This window comes from Echiichthys vipera, assembly GCF_963691815.1.
Source record: "Echiichthys vipera genome assembly, chromosome: 2".
In the NCBI taxonomy this organism is placed as follows: domain Eukaryota; kingdom Metazoa; phylum Chordata; class Actinopteri; order Perciformes; family Trachinidae; genus Echiichthys; species Echiichthys vipera.
In genome coordinates, this window is record NC_139827.1 from 30,600,706 (window position 1) to 30,619,257 (window position 18,552).

Genomic DNA, 18,552 nt, shown 5'->3' on the forward strand with positions numbered 1-18,552 from the left:
TTCCAGATAAATTCGCTCGCGGGCACGACACGCACAGATGCGCATCTGCTGTGAACGCGCAGCCTTGTATTGAAGCAACAGGCGGCAAAGCGCACTGTGAAAAGAGCCTGTGCTTAAATTTAATGCTAAATATCTCTTCTCTCTAGCTCCGCCGGACACACTGTATGTACCTCTTGTTATTTGGTCACATTGGAAAGCACCGTGCACAGGACGGGCGCGTGGATACCTTTACGCGCGGCGGCAGTGGTGTAAGTGGCTCGGGGAGAGGTAGATGCGAGAGGAAAGAGGGCGGTCAAAGTGTGACGGTAAACAGTGCGCCTTGCTCTGCCAGCGGTTTCACTCACAGCGCCTGTTAGACTGCGTCTCGCACGTGTAAAGCATTGTTCGTCCAGGGCACAGCTCCCGGCTCAGGACACGCATGCTTGAAAACTCGGCGCACTGGATGCCCGCTTTGGTGATGCCATGCCCCGGAACCACAGCGGAGACGAAGGAGGCACCGGGCTCTGGATGAGGACGTCGCCGGGTCACCGTGCCGAAGGCTACGGCTTGAAAGATGTGGAATCCGGACGAAAGATGATGAACAACGCGGGAGACGGGTTGCTCTCAGCCTCCACCGCAGCAGGTGCTGCCGGGTCCGAGAGCCTGAGGGGGAAGCAGGGAGCCCGGCTCAGCCTGCTGGGGAAGCCGCTCATATACAGCGCGCAGAGCGGCCGGAGAAACGTGCGCTACCGGCGCCTCCAAAACTACCTGTACAACGTGCTGGAGAGACCGAGAGCCTGGGCGTTCATCTACCATGCGTTTGTGTAAGTGTTTTTTACATTATTTGCATGTTGGGGAGTGTGGTGTGGAGCTCTAGAGTTGAACACCTGTTGATGCTGTTCCATCCTCTCTGCAGGTACAAGTTAGTTTTATCAGGAACACACTGCCACATGTTACTTGAACAATTTCAAAGCTTGCAAGGAAAATCTATGATCCAGAAACCCCCCCTCTCTGCTGTTTAAATGAACCCATTAACATCCATGTACATGTTTCTGATACAAAGAGACCCTCAGTGCATGATTGTCCTGGGTGACTGCACATGATTATTTGTTTTGGAGCTTGAATTTGAGGTTTAACACTCTCAGCTGTGGGGTTATTACAGTACAGCAGTTTCACCATATAAAAATGAAGCAGTAAACACCAGGCTAGCGTATTCTATTGACCTCTGCATTCATGAGACTCTCAGTGGTGAAGTAAGATTCATACCCACACAGTTTAAAAAAAAGTCTGTTGGCTCCTGAAGGTCAAGATGAGAAACATCTTTAGCCTTCCTGCCTGCTTTCTATCACTCTTGGCTTCCCAACCAGCTGCATTTGATTTCCCGCGTGTGACTTGTTGTTGTGGCATCATGACTGAGTCTGAGAGGAAGGAAGTTGAGACACATGCTGACTGTAGATCACCATCTTTTTTTGGTGCGTGGGTGGGGTTTGTGCATATCTGTGCTCCAGTGAGGAGTGGTTGAAAGGAGAGGAGGGCCGGTGGTGAGCTGTTGAGCTGTTGCACTTAATCCAAGCAGCTCGTGAAACTGATAACTTTTATTTTTAAAGCATCCCCAGAGAAGCTTGTGTATCAAATGGTGCACAGGACACTAAGAGAGTTCATGTGCCCGATATGTGCACTAAGTGTCATCTGTTATATCTGCAAATGTTACACTTTTTAAATTCGATTTTTTTTGTAGACATTACTGTTACCACTGTTTCAAACGGCGTTGCTTTCTACAGGCAGTGTGAGATGATAGGTCACGGCGGCACAGCCAAATGAACAGTGAAATAGGAAGTGCTGATGTAAGCACTACTCACACTACTTGGTGAACTGCTGTAGTATTCTAACTAATGGCTAGACACACTTTCAAGCACAAGTATGAGCTTCTCATTATTTTCTCTGTGCTGTTAGTCCCTCTGGCATTTTGTTCTCAGGATTGTACATATTTTATTATTCAGTACAGTTATTTAAAGGGATAGTTTGGATCTTTTGATGTGGGATTTGGAAGTTCTTATCCATAGTATATATATGTTTAACCTTCATTAGATGGTGGCATCACCCAAAGTTTGGAAAATCAGACAGAAGGACTGACATGGAAGCTGAGAAATGTACTGCTGTCGAGGGGGGGGGGGGGGGGGGGGGGGGCAGCTGAATATATTGCAGACGCCTAAAAAAAGGACTATAAGTTATTAAAAAAAATCAATGACAGTTTAAGAATACACTGTAACAATTTAATTTGCAGTCAGAGAAGAGTTTGATTCTCTTGTCAAAGCCATGGGAAGGCATTGACAAAACACTAATTTTATTTCACAGAACCGCTGCCTTGATTGGTTGGTTAGATTGTGTAATTTTGTGACTTTGGTGTTGGTTAGGGGTGCAACGGATCGAAAAAATCATGCTTCACATCGTTTCTCAGATCAGCATAAAAAAATAAAAAAAGACAAGCCAAATAAACACAAGCTTGTCTTTGGTTTATTAACAGTTGTTAAATTGATATATGTCTGCAGCTATAAACACACCAATAGCGTTTGTGATGGCTTTAGCCCGGTTAGATTGTGCAGCAAGGGGCTGCTTAAATGCCGTGGTGATAAGTGGTTTTCAGTCTGGTCAGTGAAACACCGGGGTGATGTGGCTTCAAATGCCTGGCCATGCTTGATGTGTTTCCATTGTCATAAGGCTTTCTTGTGACACAGTGCCCACACACGTCACAGGTTTACCCACTAAGCTCTTTCCTTTATCATTATACTTGACAGGGAAGCCAAGATTTAAATAATGCAGGGCGTTCAAGCTCTTCTACACTGCTCTTAACAAGTGTGTGGACTAAACATGCGCACAACTTTTTTTTAATTGGACATCAATCCACAGATCATGTGGGTGCCGAACCAAAGACATTTATCCAAACGGATCACGGATCACTGATGATCCTTTGCACCACTAGTGTTGGTTGGTGCTTAGGTACTTAAAAAAACTAACAAACTAACTTACCGATCAAGGGAACGGTAGACCCAACCCATTCTCATCCCAACTCGTCACATACAGACACTTTGGGACCCTTTTGGACCCTTTTGGCGTCAGTTGTCAATGCAGCAGGTAGTCCTACGCGCCACACTGTGACACTCTACTATGTTTGCTGTTTTAAGCATGGGAAACCAGTGGTTAATGCTGTGAATTCAAACAAAACCACTTGGTTTGGGTTAGGAAAATATCATTGGTGGTGTTAAAATAAGTCTGTTTTGTAACTCAACTACAGTAGTCCTCTTTGTGAAAGTCAATGTACAATTGTGTGACCAATCCACCACCCCGACTTCCTCCCCACACAGATTTTGTCGCTCTTACTGCCTCGAGAGTTCTGAGTGTCTAAATATCCCCTGGATGGGTTTGCAGTTGAAAGCCCGTTGCATTTCATACACACCCTCAAGGGTCCCTTGTGCAAATGCTGAGGGCCGCAACAAAATGACGGTATTGGATGCCCTTGGAATGAGATCAGGCTGGTAAACTAGCAACTCCTGTGTTCTGTGTAAAAGGAGTTACAGGAGTCTGGTGGCTGTTTCAGTTCCCCTGTGAACACTTAAACAGGGATCTCTGACAGCAAGGAAAAAATATTTAAATTAAAAAAATATTCTTAAACTGAATTTTTATTGAATATGTTTTAGCTAGCAGCAGCAATGCATTTATTAGCTCCCATGCTTGTCCATCAAACTGCTAACAGTCATCTACTATAGGTAATACAGTGACTATGAATAAGTACCTCATACAACCCTGCTACAAAAGTCTGAACCATCCCTTTTAAGGGGATCAAAAGAGGTATTTGCAACGGTCTAAAAACCTTGTCTCTTTTATGTAGCCGTAGAAGAGGAGGGTTAGGTTACATAAAAGTGGATGGCACAACACAGCTAATAAGCTACGACAGCATCTTCCACTCTAGACTTTCTGGCTCACTCTTACTTCAAAGGGGGCACTGTATTTGTATATTGTTCCTAATTTGATTGTCAAAGTTCATCAAAGTTGAATTCCACACAGAGATGTGGACAGTTTCAACCAGGACCTGCTGATTGTGGTAATTACAATTGATTTTAAACCGAATGTTGCGACTGGGCCTCACCTCCAACACGTCTCTCCAATCAGCCCAGTTTGCACTAGACATCCTAAATTCAATTATTTGCTCCAGCTGAATTAGAGGAGCTGGTATTTCTGGCCAATCAGGGCCGGGCACAGCGTTTCAGACATCAGTTCAGTCCCTATTCTTTATGAAGCCAGACTTGTTGGTCATAGAGGTTTTTCTAATGATGTCAGTGAACACCATGGAGGTCATCCATAATCACTTTGTTATTCTCTTTTATTTGAGCTGTAACTTAAGAGAGATGCCGTTGGATTTCCACTTTTTGTCTACTAAAAGGTTGCGTCAAAAAGGTTCCTTTAGTGCTGACTCACGCATACCCAAGAGGATCCTCAGAATCTTTTCTCTTCACATGAGCGACCATTAACGTTGGGAATGCACGGTTGGGTGGTTGGGAAGTTGGTGAATTATTTTCTTTCATCCCTGTGGCAGCGAGCTGGAACTGGAGAAATGGAGGTACTGAACTCCTACTCAGGCCTTTGCTCTCTCTTTACTGTGATGAATGCTGCTATAACGGTCAATGGCCTTGAAAGTTGCACTGGTCTGCTGATATGACAATTGTTGCAGCTGAGAGCCCCGCTGACAGCCTTTAGCTACAGAATACGATGATATCCATGCAGCTGCTGATAAATTCAGCTGTGGTTTGCATTCACTGCTACGAAAAACATATTTCCTCAAACCATATTTATATAAATGGAGCGCTCAATAACTGCTGTTTAGCAGTCAATTTGCACAAAGAGATATGAAAAAATGAACACACAGTAACCATACTTTACCTTTAGGGTCCAGTTTTGCTTTTGGGCCCCCCTTCATATTTTTCTACCTAAGTGTTTAACCTAGGTAAACAGGTGGTTCAAATGTGTTTAAAAACCTTTTATATGTGGCACCAGGTGGCTCAGTGGATTGAGCGGGCACCGGATAGACTAGATGCTCAAGGTCCTTGATGATTCAGCCCCGGGTCCGACTCCACTCTACAGCCCTTTGCTGCATGTCACCCCCTCTCTCTCCTAACCAACTGAAGTAACACCCTTTCAAAATACGATTTCCAGGTCCAAATGCTCCGTTGAAACAAAATAGACGACAACAACGAACAATTAAGATCACCTCTTTCGTCAGTTAGACATTGTTGTTTTTTCAAAACTCAGATCTGTTAAAAAAAAATGCTAACACGGCACTGCGACGTAGAAATACGAGCCTTGGACCGGCATTGACCCGGAAATCCTATTTTGAAAGGGCGTTACCTCACGTCTTAACAGTTGGATTTCCTATCAACCTCCAGCTTTCCTATCTAATAAAGGCATAAAAGGTAAAAAATACTTTAAAAAAAAAAGTTTTATATAATGCAGCCCTGAGGGATGGGTGCTGCTTCAAGTAGCCTGGTTTGCCTTTCGCCACAGGGCACTCCTGATCCCCACATTAGATGAAAAACTGACCGCAGTCCTCCCTCGAATGGTATCCAACAATAATATCTCTGAGGACATTAGCACATTTGCATTATCTCAGTGAAGAAAGACGGGTTGTACTTCTTTTCGGCTGTGATGTAAAATGCAGTTTTGGCACTTTCATTTTCTTTCCTGCCGATTTTTTGGCACATGATCATCTTTTAAGTTGACATGTCTCTGTGAATTGGTCTATACCAACTCCTGAGAGAAATATCCGGCTCTTTTGCTGCTACGTGTTCCATTGTGTTCACCAGGTAATTGTTAGTGTGCAGTGGTTTTTATTTATTTTTCACTTAGAAAACCATCTCCTTGGCTTGTGCAACTATAATCAACATTGCTATTCTATTTTACAACAACAGCACCATCGTTGTATCCAGGGCTCTGCCCAAGATGACTGTAGCTGGTTGAAAGAAAAAAGAGCATTTTTTCCCCATCCCAGAGTGATGATTCGTGCAGCCAGATCTTGTGCAGCCAGTCAGTGCTGTGGAGGTCTGTCAATACAGAATAATCCTCAAATATAATCCCTTTTTATATCTCCTCTCATTCCTTTTTATCGACTGTATCTCATAAATCAGTTAATCAAAGCTTGTGGTAAAAGTCTTCATGGTGTGCACACTTGCTTCCTCATGAGGATCAGTGTGATTGATATTACTTTGGCCAAGCTGTTCTGCTGAAGCGCTGTTTGGATAACTCATAGTTCAATTTCACCATCCACTGCTTTCAGGAGGCAACAAATATGAAAAAGGTATTTTCATTCCTTATCTGCCTTGTCTGAATCGACACATTAGGAACAGGTCAGGCCAAATACGCTTACGAGCTTGCACTCACGGGCAGCATCCAGTTATCCTCTGTTTGACATGCCCACACAGCAGATCCTCACTGGCTTTGATGCTTAAGGTCATATTTCACCTTCTACATGCCTCCAGGTGAAATGACATCTTGAAAATTGTAACACAAAGAGCTAGGGCTGCTTGATTAGGGGAAAAAAATCATAATCCTGATTATTTTGGTTATTAGAAATCACAACTTTTAACATGATTACTCACTGACTTTAGAAACATTATGTTTTTATTGATTCTTTAAAAAGAATGTCTTTTGAACAATGGTGTTTCTGGAACCTTAAGGGTCATTTAACGGAACAAAAATGACTGATTTACATGAAAAAAAATCTCTCTATATAAAAGTCTGTTCGCTCAATGCTAACACATGATAGGAATTATTATTCGAGGGCTAACAAAAATTAACATCGCAACCGAAACCCCATCCTAAAATACGATCCACATCACATGCTGTAAGTGTAATTCTGGCGCAAAATCATCCCCTGTTCTTCTTCGGCACGTACATACATCAAACAAGCCACAGAGACAATTTTTTTTGTGTATAAACTATTAACGGAGAAATCCAGGAGAGTCACTAACAGCTGCTAGCGTGTCTAACACTGATTAGCTTGGGGCAGTACGGTGAAGGCAAGCCATCTGTGATTGGGTATGGTTTTAGCACCCCCAGCAGACATGCCCTCAGCGTTTTAGGGAAGAGAGTACTGCTTAGTTTTTATCAGAAATGTATTTAACCTTACTTTTTTTGTTTTTACAGAACGGAGAAGAGCAGAGAAGTACTCTTTTTCTTACCTTACCTTACTTTTTCATACTTTGTGATCAAATTTGCCTGGATGGTGTTTTAGATAGCAAAGTTTCCCAAAATACTGGGTTTTAAAAATCACACTTTTAAGAGATGAGAGGCACTTTTGAAGAAAAAAGCTGGAGTCTGAGGAGATCTGAAGTCAAGCGATTTATATCATGGCAAAAATCATAATCCTGATTATTTTAGTTATTAGAGATCACAACTTTTAAAATGATTACTCACTGACTTCAGGAACATCATGTAGTTATTGACGTTTTAAAAGAAAGTGGCTTTTGAACAGTGGTGTTTCTCGAAGGGTAATTTTACTGAAAAAATACATAAACAAGTTTCAAATGTATTAAAGATGAATGAATAAATAAAAGTTATAGTATAAAAATAATTAATAAAAATAAATACACAATATCAACTGTGTTGTAATGTTTCCACATCCTTCTGAAAATTGAACTTTTTGTTGAATTTTAACAGGTGGAAGCACAACAATGTAAACGATGGATTAAAAACACCAAACGAGTGCATCATTGTGAAATGGAATGTGGCAACATAATTACATCATAATCGCAGAAAGCCAAAATGGAAGTTAAAAATAACATTTGATTAATTACCCAGCCCTACAAAGCATTAACAACATCATCTCTGGCATGTGTGTTAGCTGTACAATTATTGTACGATTTTCAAATTAAAAGCCAGTGTTTAAGTCACTGAGGATGCTCGGAGGGAAGGACTCTGGAACTTTTATACTGGGTACTGATGTTGAAAACTTTGCTCACATATGCCCTGAAACTCCTCTGCTGTTGCCTTTTCCTGTATACTGTATGGCTATAGCATACATGTATATTTTTATCCTTTCCTTATGTGTGACAGCAGCAGCACTGAGCCAGTCTTTGTGCTCAGTCCAGTTGCGGCTGGGGTCCCAGCCTGCCCTCCTTCCTGCTTGCACACACACATACACAGTGCTGCCATTCATCTCACCTCTGGATTAACAAGCCCTTATCCTAGCAAGTATGTTCGGGGGCAGGAAAGCGCGAGGGGAAAGGATACAGTGTTCCTCCACCTCAGATTTCTAAACTGGCACACAGAGTGGGAGGGAGGGGGACGGGGGGCACAGAGTGGTGACATGAACTTGCTGCTCTCACTTGTTAAATATTTATCAGTCGGTTTATTGTTAGGAATACTTGGATTTATAGGCTGCAGTAAAGGATGCTGGCTCATCCTGAAAGCTGTGTTTGACAGGCATTGTTGGGTATTTGAAGCCAGCAGACATAATAAAATGTTTTGTAGACATCTGAATGACTAATCAGACGCGGCTCACAATCCCAGTGCTGCTATGTATTATATTTTGAGCTATCTTTAATAGTCCAGCCATTGAGATTCTGTCACTGAGAAATATCTGTTTTCCCTGTAAACCCGGTCGAGGCTTAAGCCCTCTGGTGTGAAATAAGTCCCATTACTGAACCCAGAGAGCCCTCTCTGTGGATGCTGGCTACATATATATGCCTATTTTCCATTCATCTACTGTTTGTGTTTTTAACCTGTGTGACACATAAGGGCATTTTGCGTCAGTACATAGTCAGGGCTCACTGTCACCTTTTGAAAGTGTGACTCAATGGAAAAAGAAGGTTTTTGTAAACAGAGAGAGTTTACTTCAGTACAAGTGTTACAGAGAAACTGGCTGGGTTGATCAGTGCCGTGAAGACACACAGCAAAGAGGAGCAGAAGATATTTCAAGATGGTTGTGTACGCAGTCATGATGTAAAGATGTCTGTGACAGCTTGATGAGAGGAAGTGGAAGGCTGATTCAGATGTGGAAGGATAATTTGTGTGTTTGTAGGGATGCACTAATAGGATTTTTTTCAGCCCCAATACTGATACCTGGGTGCCTCGCTGTGTGGAAGTGACTGGGATCATTCTTTATGTACAATAAGGCAACGCAAGGCTGGACGCTTAAACTTTGTAAGACAAAATGAAACAAATTAACACATACGTCATATATAAATTTACAGAAATATTTTTTTATTATTAAAATAATAAATCATGCACCAGCAACTTGGTAACAGCTTCAAAATTTAAAGGAATTTCAATTGAAGTGTAAACCTTTAAAGTGCAGCGACACATAGGTCAAAACAGGAACATTAACAGACGTAAACATAGAATTTGATTGAATGGGCAGGCCTGGAATCATGACGCGATAACACGCTGGAGTCACAGAAACAGAAAGCCCCGTCCACACTGCTTTCCGTTGACTTTGAATTTGTGTGAGGGGGCCTCCTTGTCTATTAACAAAAAACAGGAAAATGCCTAAAAGCTGCTTTGTGGTGGGATGAGAACCCAGAACACTGTTTTCACAAGCTGCTGAGTCGAAAAAATGCCTTTATGAAGCCAAAAGTGAATACAAGCATTAGCTCAATGCTAACACATAATGGGAATTACAATTGATGTGCTAACGGATATTAGCTTTGCGATTACAATATCTTCCTAACGCGAAAAATAACTCCAATAGCACGCATATTTGCTACAAACATGAGGCAAATAATTAGGGCTTAGTCCATTAGATGTTACTGTGCATTGCATCATTACAATGTTTACTGATTCACATAAAAAAATTTAAAAGTCTGTTAGCTCAATGCTAAGGGCTAAGAATGCTAAGAAATTAGCATCGCGACCGCAACCCCATTCTAACATATGCTCCACATCACATGCTTAAAAACAACATGTGTGCTCATAACAAGTGGCATATGGTTACTGTCAAAATGTTTAGTGCCACTTACAGAACTATGGTTAGACTAAAAATGACATTTGCTTGCTGCACAAGTGTCAGTTTATCCTCCTGTTGCTAGATGAAGCATCCATTTTTCAGATCATAACGGACGGTTGAGAGGCGGCAGCCGCAGCACCTCTTCTATGTTTGGGTGTGGTTTTAGCGCCCGTAGAAGACATGCCCTCAGTGTTTCAGAGAAGAGAGTACTGCTTAGTTTTTATCATGATTTTATCTAACCTTACTTTTTTTTTTTTTTTTTTACAGAGCAGAGAAGAGCAGAGAAGTACTAATTTTCGTATCTGAGACCATCCTGATCTTGCGAGCTCCATTCTATTTTACTCGTAGATCAGTTAGCCAAGCGACCTAACCAGTCAGCGTTTGTTTTGAGGTGAGTTTAAGTGTGACGAAACGAAGAGCGTCAGTGTAAACAACATGGCGGCTTCCACGGAAGAGATGAACGCAGCTTTCGAGCCGCTCACTAACTCTTTTTTCTCTCGGATCCTTCTGTTGAATATGGACCGGGCTCCTGAAATTGTGCATTTGATCCGTAAATTCACGTTATACAAATGGCAAATATCCTTTACCCACATGCTGTTTACTTTATGAGCTTTGCCTCAAAATTCTAGTAAATCATACGCCTCGTTAATCTGATTGGTTTGGCACGTATGTTGGTGATAGACAGATGGTTTATCCAATCAGCAACCAGTATTTTCGCCCCTTCCCAAAAGATCTCAAAAGTAGAGTTCTGAACAAATGAGAATCAATCCATCTAGAGGAGTCAGTTCAACTTTTTCATACTTTGTGATTATATTTGCCTGGATGGTGTTGTCTCTTTTGTCCTCTTAGTTTTAAAAAGCAAAGTCTCCCAAAATCCTAAGTTTTAAAAATCACAATTTAACAGATGAGAAGCACTTCTGAAGAAAAAAGCCGGAGTCCCAGGAGCTCTGAGGTGAAGGGACCTATCACAGAAGTCTTGCAAGATGCATCCAAAATAAATCAGTGAGCCAGATCTGTTTAGACAGAATGACTGAAATTATCTTGTTACACACTTCAATTTATGTCCGTCAGCCTCCGCCATCTTCCAATCATATTACTTGTACATATATCACATTGTACCATCTTTTGGTCTCAATCAGGATTGCCTCATCTTTACCTGGACCTTGAGGCTCATACGTATACTATAAACTGTGGAACGTTCCTCTCTCTCAGTATCGTTCGTGATGCACTCTTCGGCCCTGTGGGTGATGGCAGCCTACACACACATAATGGCTTGCTGTTCTCCTCTCACTCCTTCATGACCTTTTCCGTCACTCTGTGACTTTGATTTAATTTGTATTTATCTTGCTAGATTCCCCAGAATGACAAATGGTGAAGTTTTACAACATGATAAATAAGCCAAACCAGTTTTGCTACACAGTAATTCATATAATACCAAGACATGATTTAACTACATAGTAAGTTCAGAGTATTGGAAACATATTTAAACCTCAACAATGGTTAATAATGCTTTTTTCTGTAGTGTGACAAAGATTTGGTGTGCTAGCGACTATAATAAGATATATGTATCAGACTTTGAATACACAGGCAGTACTTATCAGTAGGATCAACGTGTAACAATGAAAATTTGTGGCTCTAAAGATGTGTTCCTAAAGTAATATATTTAGTCATTCCCATCAAGTGTTCTGACTGTCACAGAACTTAATGTACAAATCTTATTATGATTAATTCTGGTTAAAATCAACCTATCAAATGCATGTAGGCATGGGCTGGGTACCAGTTTCAATGTATACCACGGTTTTTGAAAAGGTAGCGGTTTCAAAACCACTAAATTGTTTCCGTCATGCCATTCCTGCGGTATGAGCTGTTTTTTATGAGTTGTCTAAGACAGAAAGTGCAGGTCAGGAATCCCTCTGCCTGCCAGTGTGCAACACGGATACCACGACCCCTCCCCCTCCAGTTGTTGTGTATGAAGGTGGTGAACCCCCTGACCCCCCAGCCTAAAAAGATGAAGTCGGCTATATTGGAATTTTTCAGGTACTAAAAAAAAAAGACGGCTAGGTCAAGAGGAAAGTCACCCGACATGTAACACGTGCTTGAGAAGAGTGGCTGCCAGAGGAGGCAATATTTCAAACATGATTGCAGAGATGCGGGCTCACCGCCCATCACATAACGCTGTCTTTAAATGAATGTTCGCAACCAACTACAAAACATCAGCTAGTTTCCTCCCTTACGTGACTTCACGGAGCGAAGAAGAGAAGAGAAATACTCATTTTCTGCCAAGTTATCACCTTTACTGTAGTGCTCAAAGCAATTTCAGTCAAAAGCAACTGGACATGGTTGTTTGTCTAGGAAGATGTTTCACCTCTCATCCAAGAGGCTTCATCAGTTCATGTAAGCATCTGACCAGTCCCAGGATGCTTATACTGGACAAATGAGAATATTCATAGGCTTCACTGTAGTGCTAAAATGATATTGAGCTGGTATCACGTCTCTAGTCTTGTTTGAGTTTTGCACACACACACACACACACACACACACACGCACACACACACACACACACACACACACACACACACACACACACACACACACACACACACGCACACACACACACACACACACACACACACACATTCTCTCTCTCTCCATATGTGTATGTAAAATGAAAAATAGAATAACAATTGTAGCATTGTTTAATATTATTCAAATTAGTAGTAACTGTAGTGATCTATATGTTTAAAAAAAATAAAACATTTTTTAGCTAAACATTTCAAAATAATACATTTTAGAGCTGTAAATGCCACACTGCAGTACTGTGAAACTCTGATATTTTTGCTAAAGGTTTTCGCACCGTCAGAATCTCATACCGGCCCGTGCCTGATGCACGTATTGTATCAATGCATGTATATGCAAATTCCTGTACCGGTTTGAATCCAATCAGAGGACAGTCACAGCAGATGGGGACTGCCTGTTGTAGGTCTCATGTTTCAGTCCTGCGTTTACTCAGAGGGAGTTCCCCTTGCTTTCAGAGATGGCCTTTCTGCAAACACAAAGACAAGGCCTTGGTACAGGGCACGCCTGCACACATGCATTGTTGGTATTGTGCTTCAGCTAAGAGACACATAATTTACCTAAACAGCATGTATCCACTTGTATCAAGACAAGGCTCATTTCTGCTAATTTGTATGTACCGTTTCCTCCATATCTCATATATATGATCTGATATCTAAATTAGACTAACATTTGTCTCCAACAAATCCATTGACCAACCAGTAGACATCATAACTGGTTGGTGTCAGATCCAGCTTCTTCCTGGCCGCAGCTGGGAACTGCACCTGCAATCGTGAGTGAGGGTTTTCCCTCCTGGCCGCCCTTTGAGTCTCACTGCCTGATGAGGTAGGGATTGGAGGCTGATTTTCCCAGCCATTCATTTCACAGATTGCAGTCTATGTGGCGCAGCACATCGAGTGTCTCATCTACTCATTCCATTTCTTCTCATTGCCTCTCCTTTCTCTCACCCCTCATGTTTGCTTCAATGCCTCCAGTGATCTTGCGTTATCCTTTGCAGTGCTCTCATCAAGTCTTCTCTCTATTCAGAGAAAAACCTCATCCCACAGAATTGTAGGGGCATTACATTAGAATGACCTCTATACCATCATACCATAAGCTGTGAGAGGTGTTGAAGTGTTGAACATACATCTCTTCAGTCTCCATCGCCTCTTTGCCTTCTACTCTCTCCCTGCTTGTTTTCATTTTTTCGTCATCACTGTGCCTACGTGAGCACTGTGGCTGAAGCCAGTCTCTGAAACAAAAAAGTAAAAATTACTACCTCTCATGGCTCTTTCCTCTCTTCTTAGTCTATTTGGTTTGTTGTTTTAGCGTTTTGGCAGATGCTTGCCTCGAGGGGAGCAATACGGAGTGAGGCAGGCAGCTTGACTAATTTGGAGATCTGAGTGTAAAAGTTCATTTGATATGGAGGCATAATAACTGGGTTTATCTGACGATAATGCTGAGGTTTTTCAGACCAACCCCAATGCAAAACTCACACCCACACACACACACACACACACACACACACACACACACACACACACACACACACACACACACACACACACACACACACACACACACACACACACACACACACACACACCAGCCTCCTAATGTGTTTTTATGTAAGCAACACCAGCAACCCCTTAAAGCCTCAGAGAAATCCCAAAGTGAAGAGTGGAAATTTTGCGTTGCCATAGCAATTTATGCTGCCATCTTGAGTTCGCTCAAGCCTGGGAAAAGACAACTTGGGGGGTCTCAATAAGCAAACAAAAATAAAATGAGTGAGTGCCCCTGCCTGCGTGTGCATATCTGTCACACACTGATGGGGTCGGCTCTACTAGTCCTGCTCTGGCTGCTGTGCCACCAGCAGTTAGTTATGGCTGATACAAGCCATGCCCCAGCACTGCTACCATACTATATTTAGGCATGCATCAACCAGTATAATATTCATGGGTCTGTGAGTCTGTTATTTCAATTTGGGAACAACACAGCTAACCTTGAAAACCCTCACTGTCCTGGTCTAATACAGGGTATACAGCAGGTTTTTTAGTTAAACAGTAGTTTTTGTGGATTTCAGCTTTCTGTGATTTGTGATTTGTATTACTCTCCAGGGTGAAAGGGTGGACTAGTAGAGCTGAAAAAATTAAATAATCAAATAATCAATTAGTTGTCAAGTGTTCAACTAATCAGCAACCTTTTTGCTAATCGATAAATAAAAGAAAAAAAGCTAGGGGTTTAGGAAACACTGATTGACATATTTCAACATTTGTGTAATATTTCATGGACAAAATGGTTAATCAAGAAAGCAATTGACAGGTTTCCTGACTGTGAAAGCAATTATTAGTTGCAGCCCTAGAGTATAGCTTATTTGCACGGAATAAAAATCAATCGAACACATATATCACCCAATTTTATAGACTACACAACTTAAACTGATATTGCAGTAACATTCAAAGATTCACAGTATCAGAATGCCTCAGGAAAGGCACTCTGGGTTCAAAAATAGCACCACTGTGGCATGTTCTAGTGTGACGTAGGTTACACACTACAGTAGTCATAATGTGAGGGGGTGGGGGTGGGGGGGTCTATACAAGGACAAAGGATTTACCACCATCTACATTCACAGCCAGGGTGAGCATACATGCTGAAGATTGGCTCTGACTGGGGTGGGTGCATCAGGGGGATATAGCACTGGGCCATGCTCCGGGCACTCTGCTTGGCAGAAGCCTGGTAATGCTGCAGCGTAGCTGGTGACAGGCCGGAGGCCTTCTGACCTCCCTGTCTTACCCACAGGGGCAACACTGCAGCTGGGTAGCAGTGCTGACCCCACTGCAACTTCCTCCACCCACCACAGTGTGTAATTTGCCTCACGCAGGGAATAAGTGAAAGAGAGAATGGTACAGAGAATGACAATGTAAGTGAAAACAGAGAAAAAGGCGAAGTAAAGACAGTTGCAACGATTTCTGGTTTCCGGCCGTCTTGTGATGCTGTCACTGCTCCTTCTTTTCAGTTGTATAACAGCACTTCTTCTAGAAATCTTTAGCTTTTACACAATAGTGAAGATAACCGCAAATACCAGAATGGGCCTCTCCACTGTGTGACAGCGAAATTGCCTCTTTGTACTGTATGTGTGCTCATGTGGGTTCACATACTAGTTTATAATCTATGTAAACATGAGAGGCTTCTTCATGAGTTTGACCCCTCACTTCCTTCTGCAAATACATTTCCCCTTGTGCCTGTAGTCCCATATCTTCAAGTTGAAGTTCAAACATACAGAAGGTTTTAGTTCTTGAATATCTTAGTTTGGTTTGATCAAAACCAAACACGTTGGTAAATAATTCATGGCAGTACAGGGTCAACAAGACAAATAAAATTTGATAGATAACATCCACAATGATGACAAAATAATGAGTAACTAATAGGGGTGAAACGGTTTATTTAAAAAATCCAGCCCGTTCGGCACGCTTGTCACGGTTCGGTACACGTGTGTACCGTTCGGTTTATGAGGTGCAACGTAGCGTAAGCCTTCATGACCACTGTCCTCTCTCGTGTCCATCTCAGCGCTGCGTCAAATCCTGGCGCGATGGGAGACTTGCTCCATGCGCTCCCTGTAGGCGCGCGGCCACAACGCTACGCACGCTCCCGCTACGCTCTTCTTCGTGGGTTTCTGAATCCTCTTAGCAACAGCTCGCTAAGCTCCACTCTGTCGTTGTTGTTCTCAATCGTTTCTGTCTGGTTAAATCACCACATCAATGTCTCTTTCTACGCTGAAAAAAAGAAAAGTTGTCACAGAAAACCTTCAGTTCACCAGAGAATGGACAGAGAAGTTTTAGTTTCTGTCTCTGTGAAGCCTGTGTTTACTCTGCAGCCATATCTGAGTGGAAAGAGGAGAAGTTGATAAAAATCATGCTACTCTGCATTTATGTTACGTTCATTTGTGTCAGTCCAGTTTTTAATGTATAAACTAATGTTTCACATTAGTGCTTGTAAGCCTGGTAAAGTAACTGAAGTAATCAGATAAATGTAGTGGAGTTAAAAGTAGAATATTTCACACTGATGTGTAGTAGAAGTATAAAGGAGCATGTAAATAAAATACTCAAGTAAAGGAGAAGAGCCTTTGTCGCTGTAGTGTTTTACAATATCCATCGATGTGATGCTCATATTTTTCTGGCCCCTCATTTTAGATAATTTTCGTCAACCGGCCTCAATTCCAAATGAATTGAACAGCCCTGATGTAGCCTATTTCACTCAGTTCAGTGATTGCTGTTTGTGCGTATTTAAGTGAAAGAAAACCTATTTTCTTCATTTTTTTCTAAGATTTGATAATGTAAAAGTGTTTATATTCTTACCTAGAAGGCAAACAATTGTTTACCTTTTTGCTAAATAAATATATAAACTCGTAAATGCAGCAATGTGTCTCCTACTGTTTCAAAGTCTCACTTCACTTTCATTTAAGATTGTTACAGTAATCCCTAAACAAGCTGCCTCATTATTTCAGTTTTTGAATGATTGCATGACATGTCCATATGTGATTAAAAATTATTTTTTAATTATTAGGCTACAGATCTAATAGAAAAAACAACCGAACCGAACCGAAAACCGTGATATGAACCGCACAGTGTATTTTGTAAACCGTTCCACCCCTAGTAACTAAACAAAGCATTGACAGACAACATCTCACCTTAAGGATCATGGTCAATTTTATCTTCAGTTTGGGCCTGACCGATATGGGGATTTCCAGACATAAACCAATTTCAGAAGGGGAATACTCTGATAACCGTGTGCTGCAGGAGGGACTCAGCAGTAAGGGACCGTGTTGCTCTCACTACCAATATTAGCTGCTCTGTTTCAACAGAGTCAGGCTGAAAAAACATGCATGCAGGATGAAATTCACCGCGGGCAGAGCAAGGAGGTCAGCTAGATGCTAATTTATACAGTTTTAACACTGAAACACTGCAGCGCTGTGCCGTCCATCCCAGCTGAGAACAAAGAAATGTCTTGCTGAGTCCAATAATCGAGCAGTCTGAAGTGTGTAGGTCTGTGTGTACTGTTGCAGCCTGCTGTTGCTTTGTTAATGAGGATAAACTCAGTCAATGGCTGCACGTAAAGGCAATGCACTCTGGCGCGGTGTTGGCTGGCTCCTTCCCAAGTCATGTTACTGAATATTCGAATATTTGTTGTATATTAGTACCGAAGCTTCAGTCCCCGGATCAGTTCAGAATAACGGAATGAAAAACTTGGAAAATGCTCCGCTGGATGTTTATTCTTCAAGATCGCTGAATCTCTCATTTAGCTGTCAATCAAAAAAAGGTTCCGCCTCAGACAGCTCATTCAAACATCATGCAGAAGCCAAGGGTCCGGGTCAGCTCACTGTCCCATAGACCCCAAGAGACGCTGAGCGTCCGATGGGCGGGACAATGAGCGTCTAGTTTGGCTGCAGTGGAACAACCCGCTCTACACTTCCCCATTGAAGTCAGTAGAAGCTGAGCGTCCGAATGTGTATGAATGAATACGAATATGAATAAGAAGGAAGTTGCACCAATTACCTGTGATAAGGAGCTGATTCTGAACAAAAGATGAAAGCTTTCTAGTGTGTATTTAGTCAGTGAAATGTACACAGCAGTACATATTTCACCATTTTTTTTTTAGGTGACATTTTAGGGGAAGCTCAGCTTCCCTTGTAGTCTTAGAGAAATCGTCACTGCTGTACACAGCGCCCCTGTTTGGGAACATAAAAAGCTCAGTGTTAGAACCTCTGTGAAGGGGAACCTCACTCAACTCCAAAACTAATGACCATTTTGGAGGCAAAACAGAATACACTTTGTGTTTGTCAGGATCACCAGGAAATGAAGAATACTCAGGTCTTGAGCATCTTGTCAAAATAACAAAACGGCTTTTAAAGTATATATGAGTGATAATTTATTTTAGTTATATGAAATTAGTAATTTTCTGGTATTTCCAAGATTCTGCGATAGCCTAGTTTCACAAAGGTTAGTGTTTTATGACTGAAAATCACAAGT

At 41.9% G+C, this 18,552-nt stretch overlaps 1 protein-coding gene across 1 annotated transcript in view; it reads left to right on the plus strand.

The window, feature by feature from the left end:
* Positions 1 to 367: 367 nt before the first annotated feature.
* The window catches only part of LOC310954248 (potassium voltage-gated channel subfamily KQT member 5-like), a gene marked incomplete at its 3' end in the record, with an annotated part of 146,154 nt that continues 127,969 nt past the window's right edge, over positions 368 to 18,552 (plus strand). Inside the window, 1 exon segment of the mRNA XM_083923628.1 lies at positions 368 to 803. Coding sequence (XP_083779754.1) covers positions 463 to 803 — 341 coding nt within the window. The 5' untranslated portion in view covers positions 368 to 462.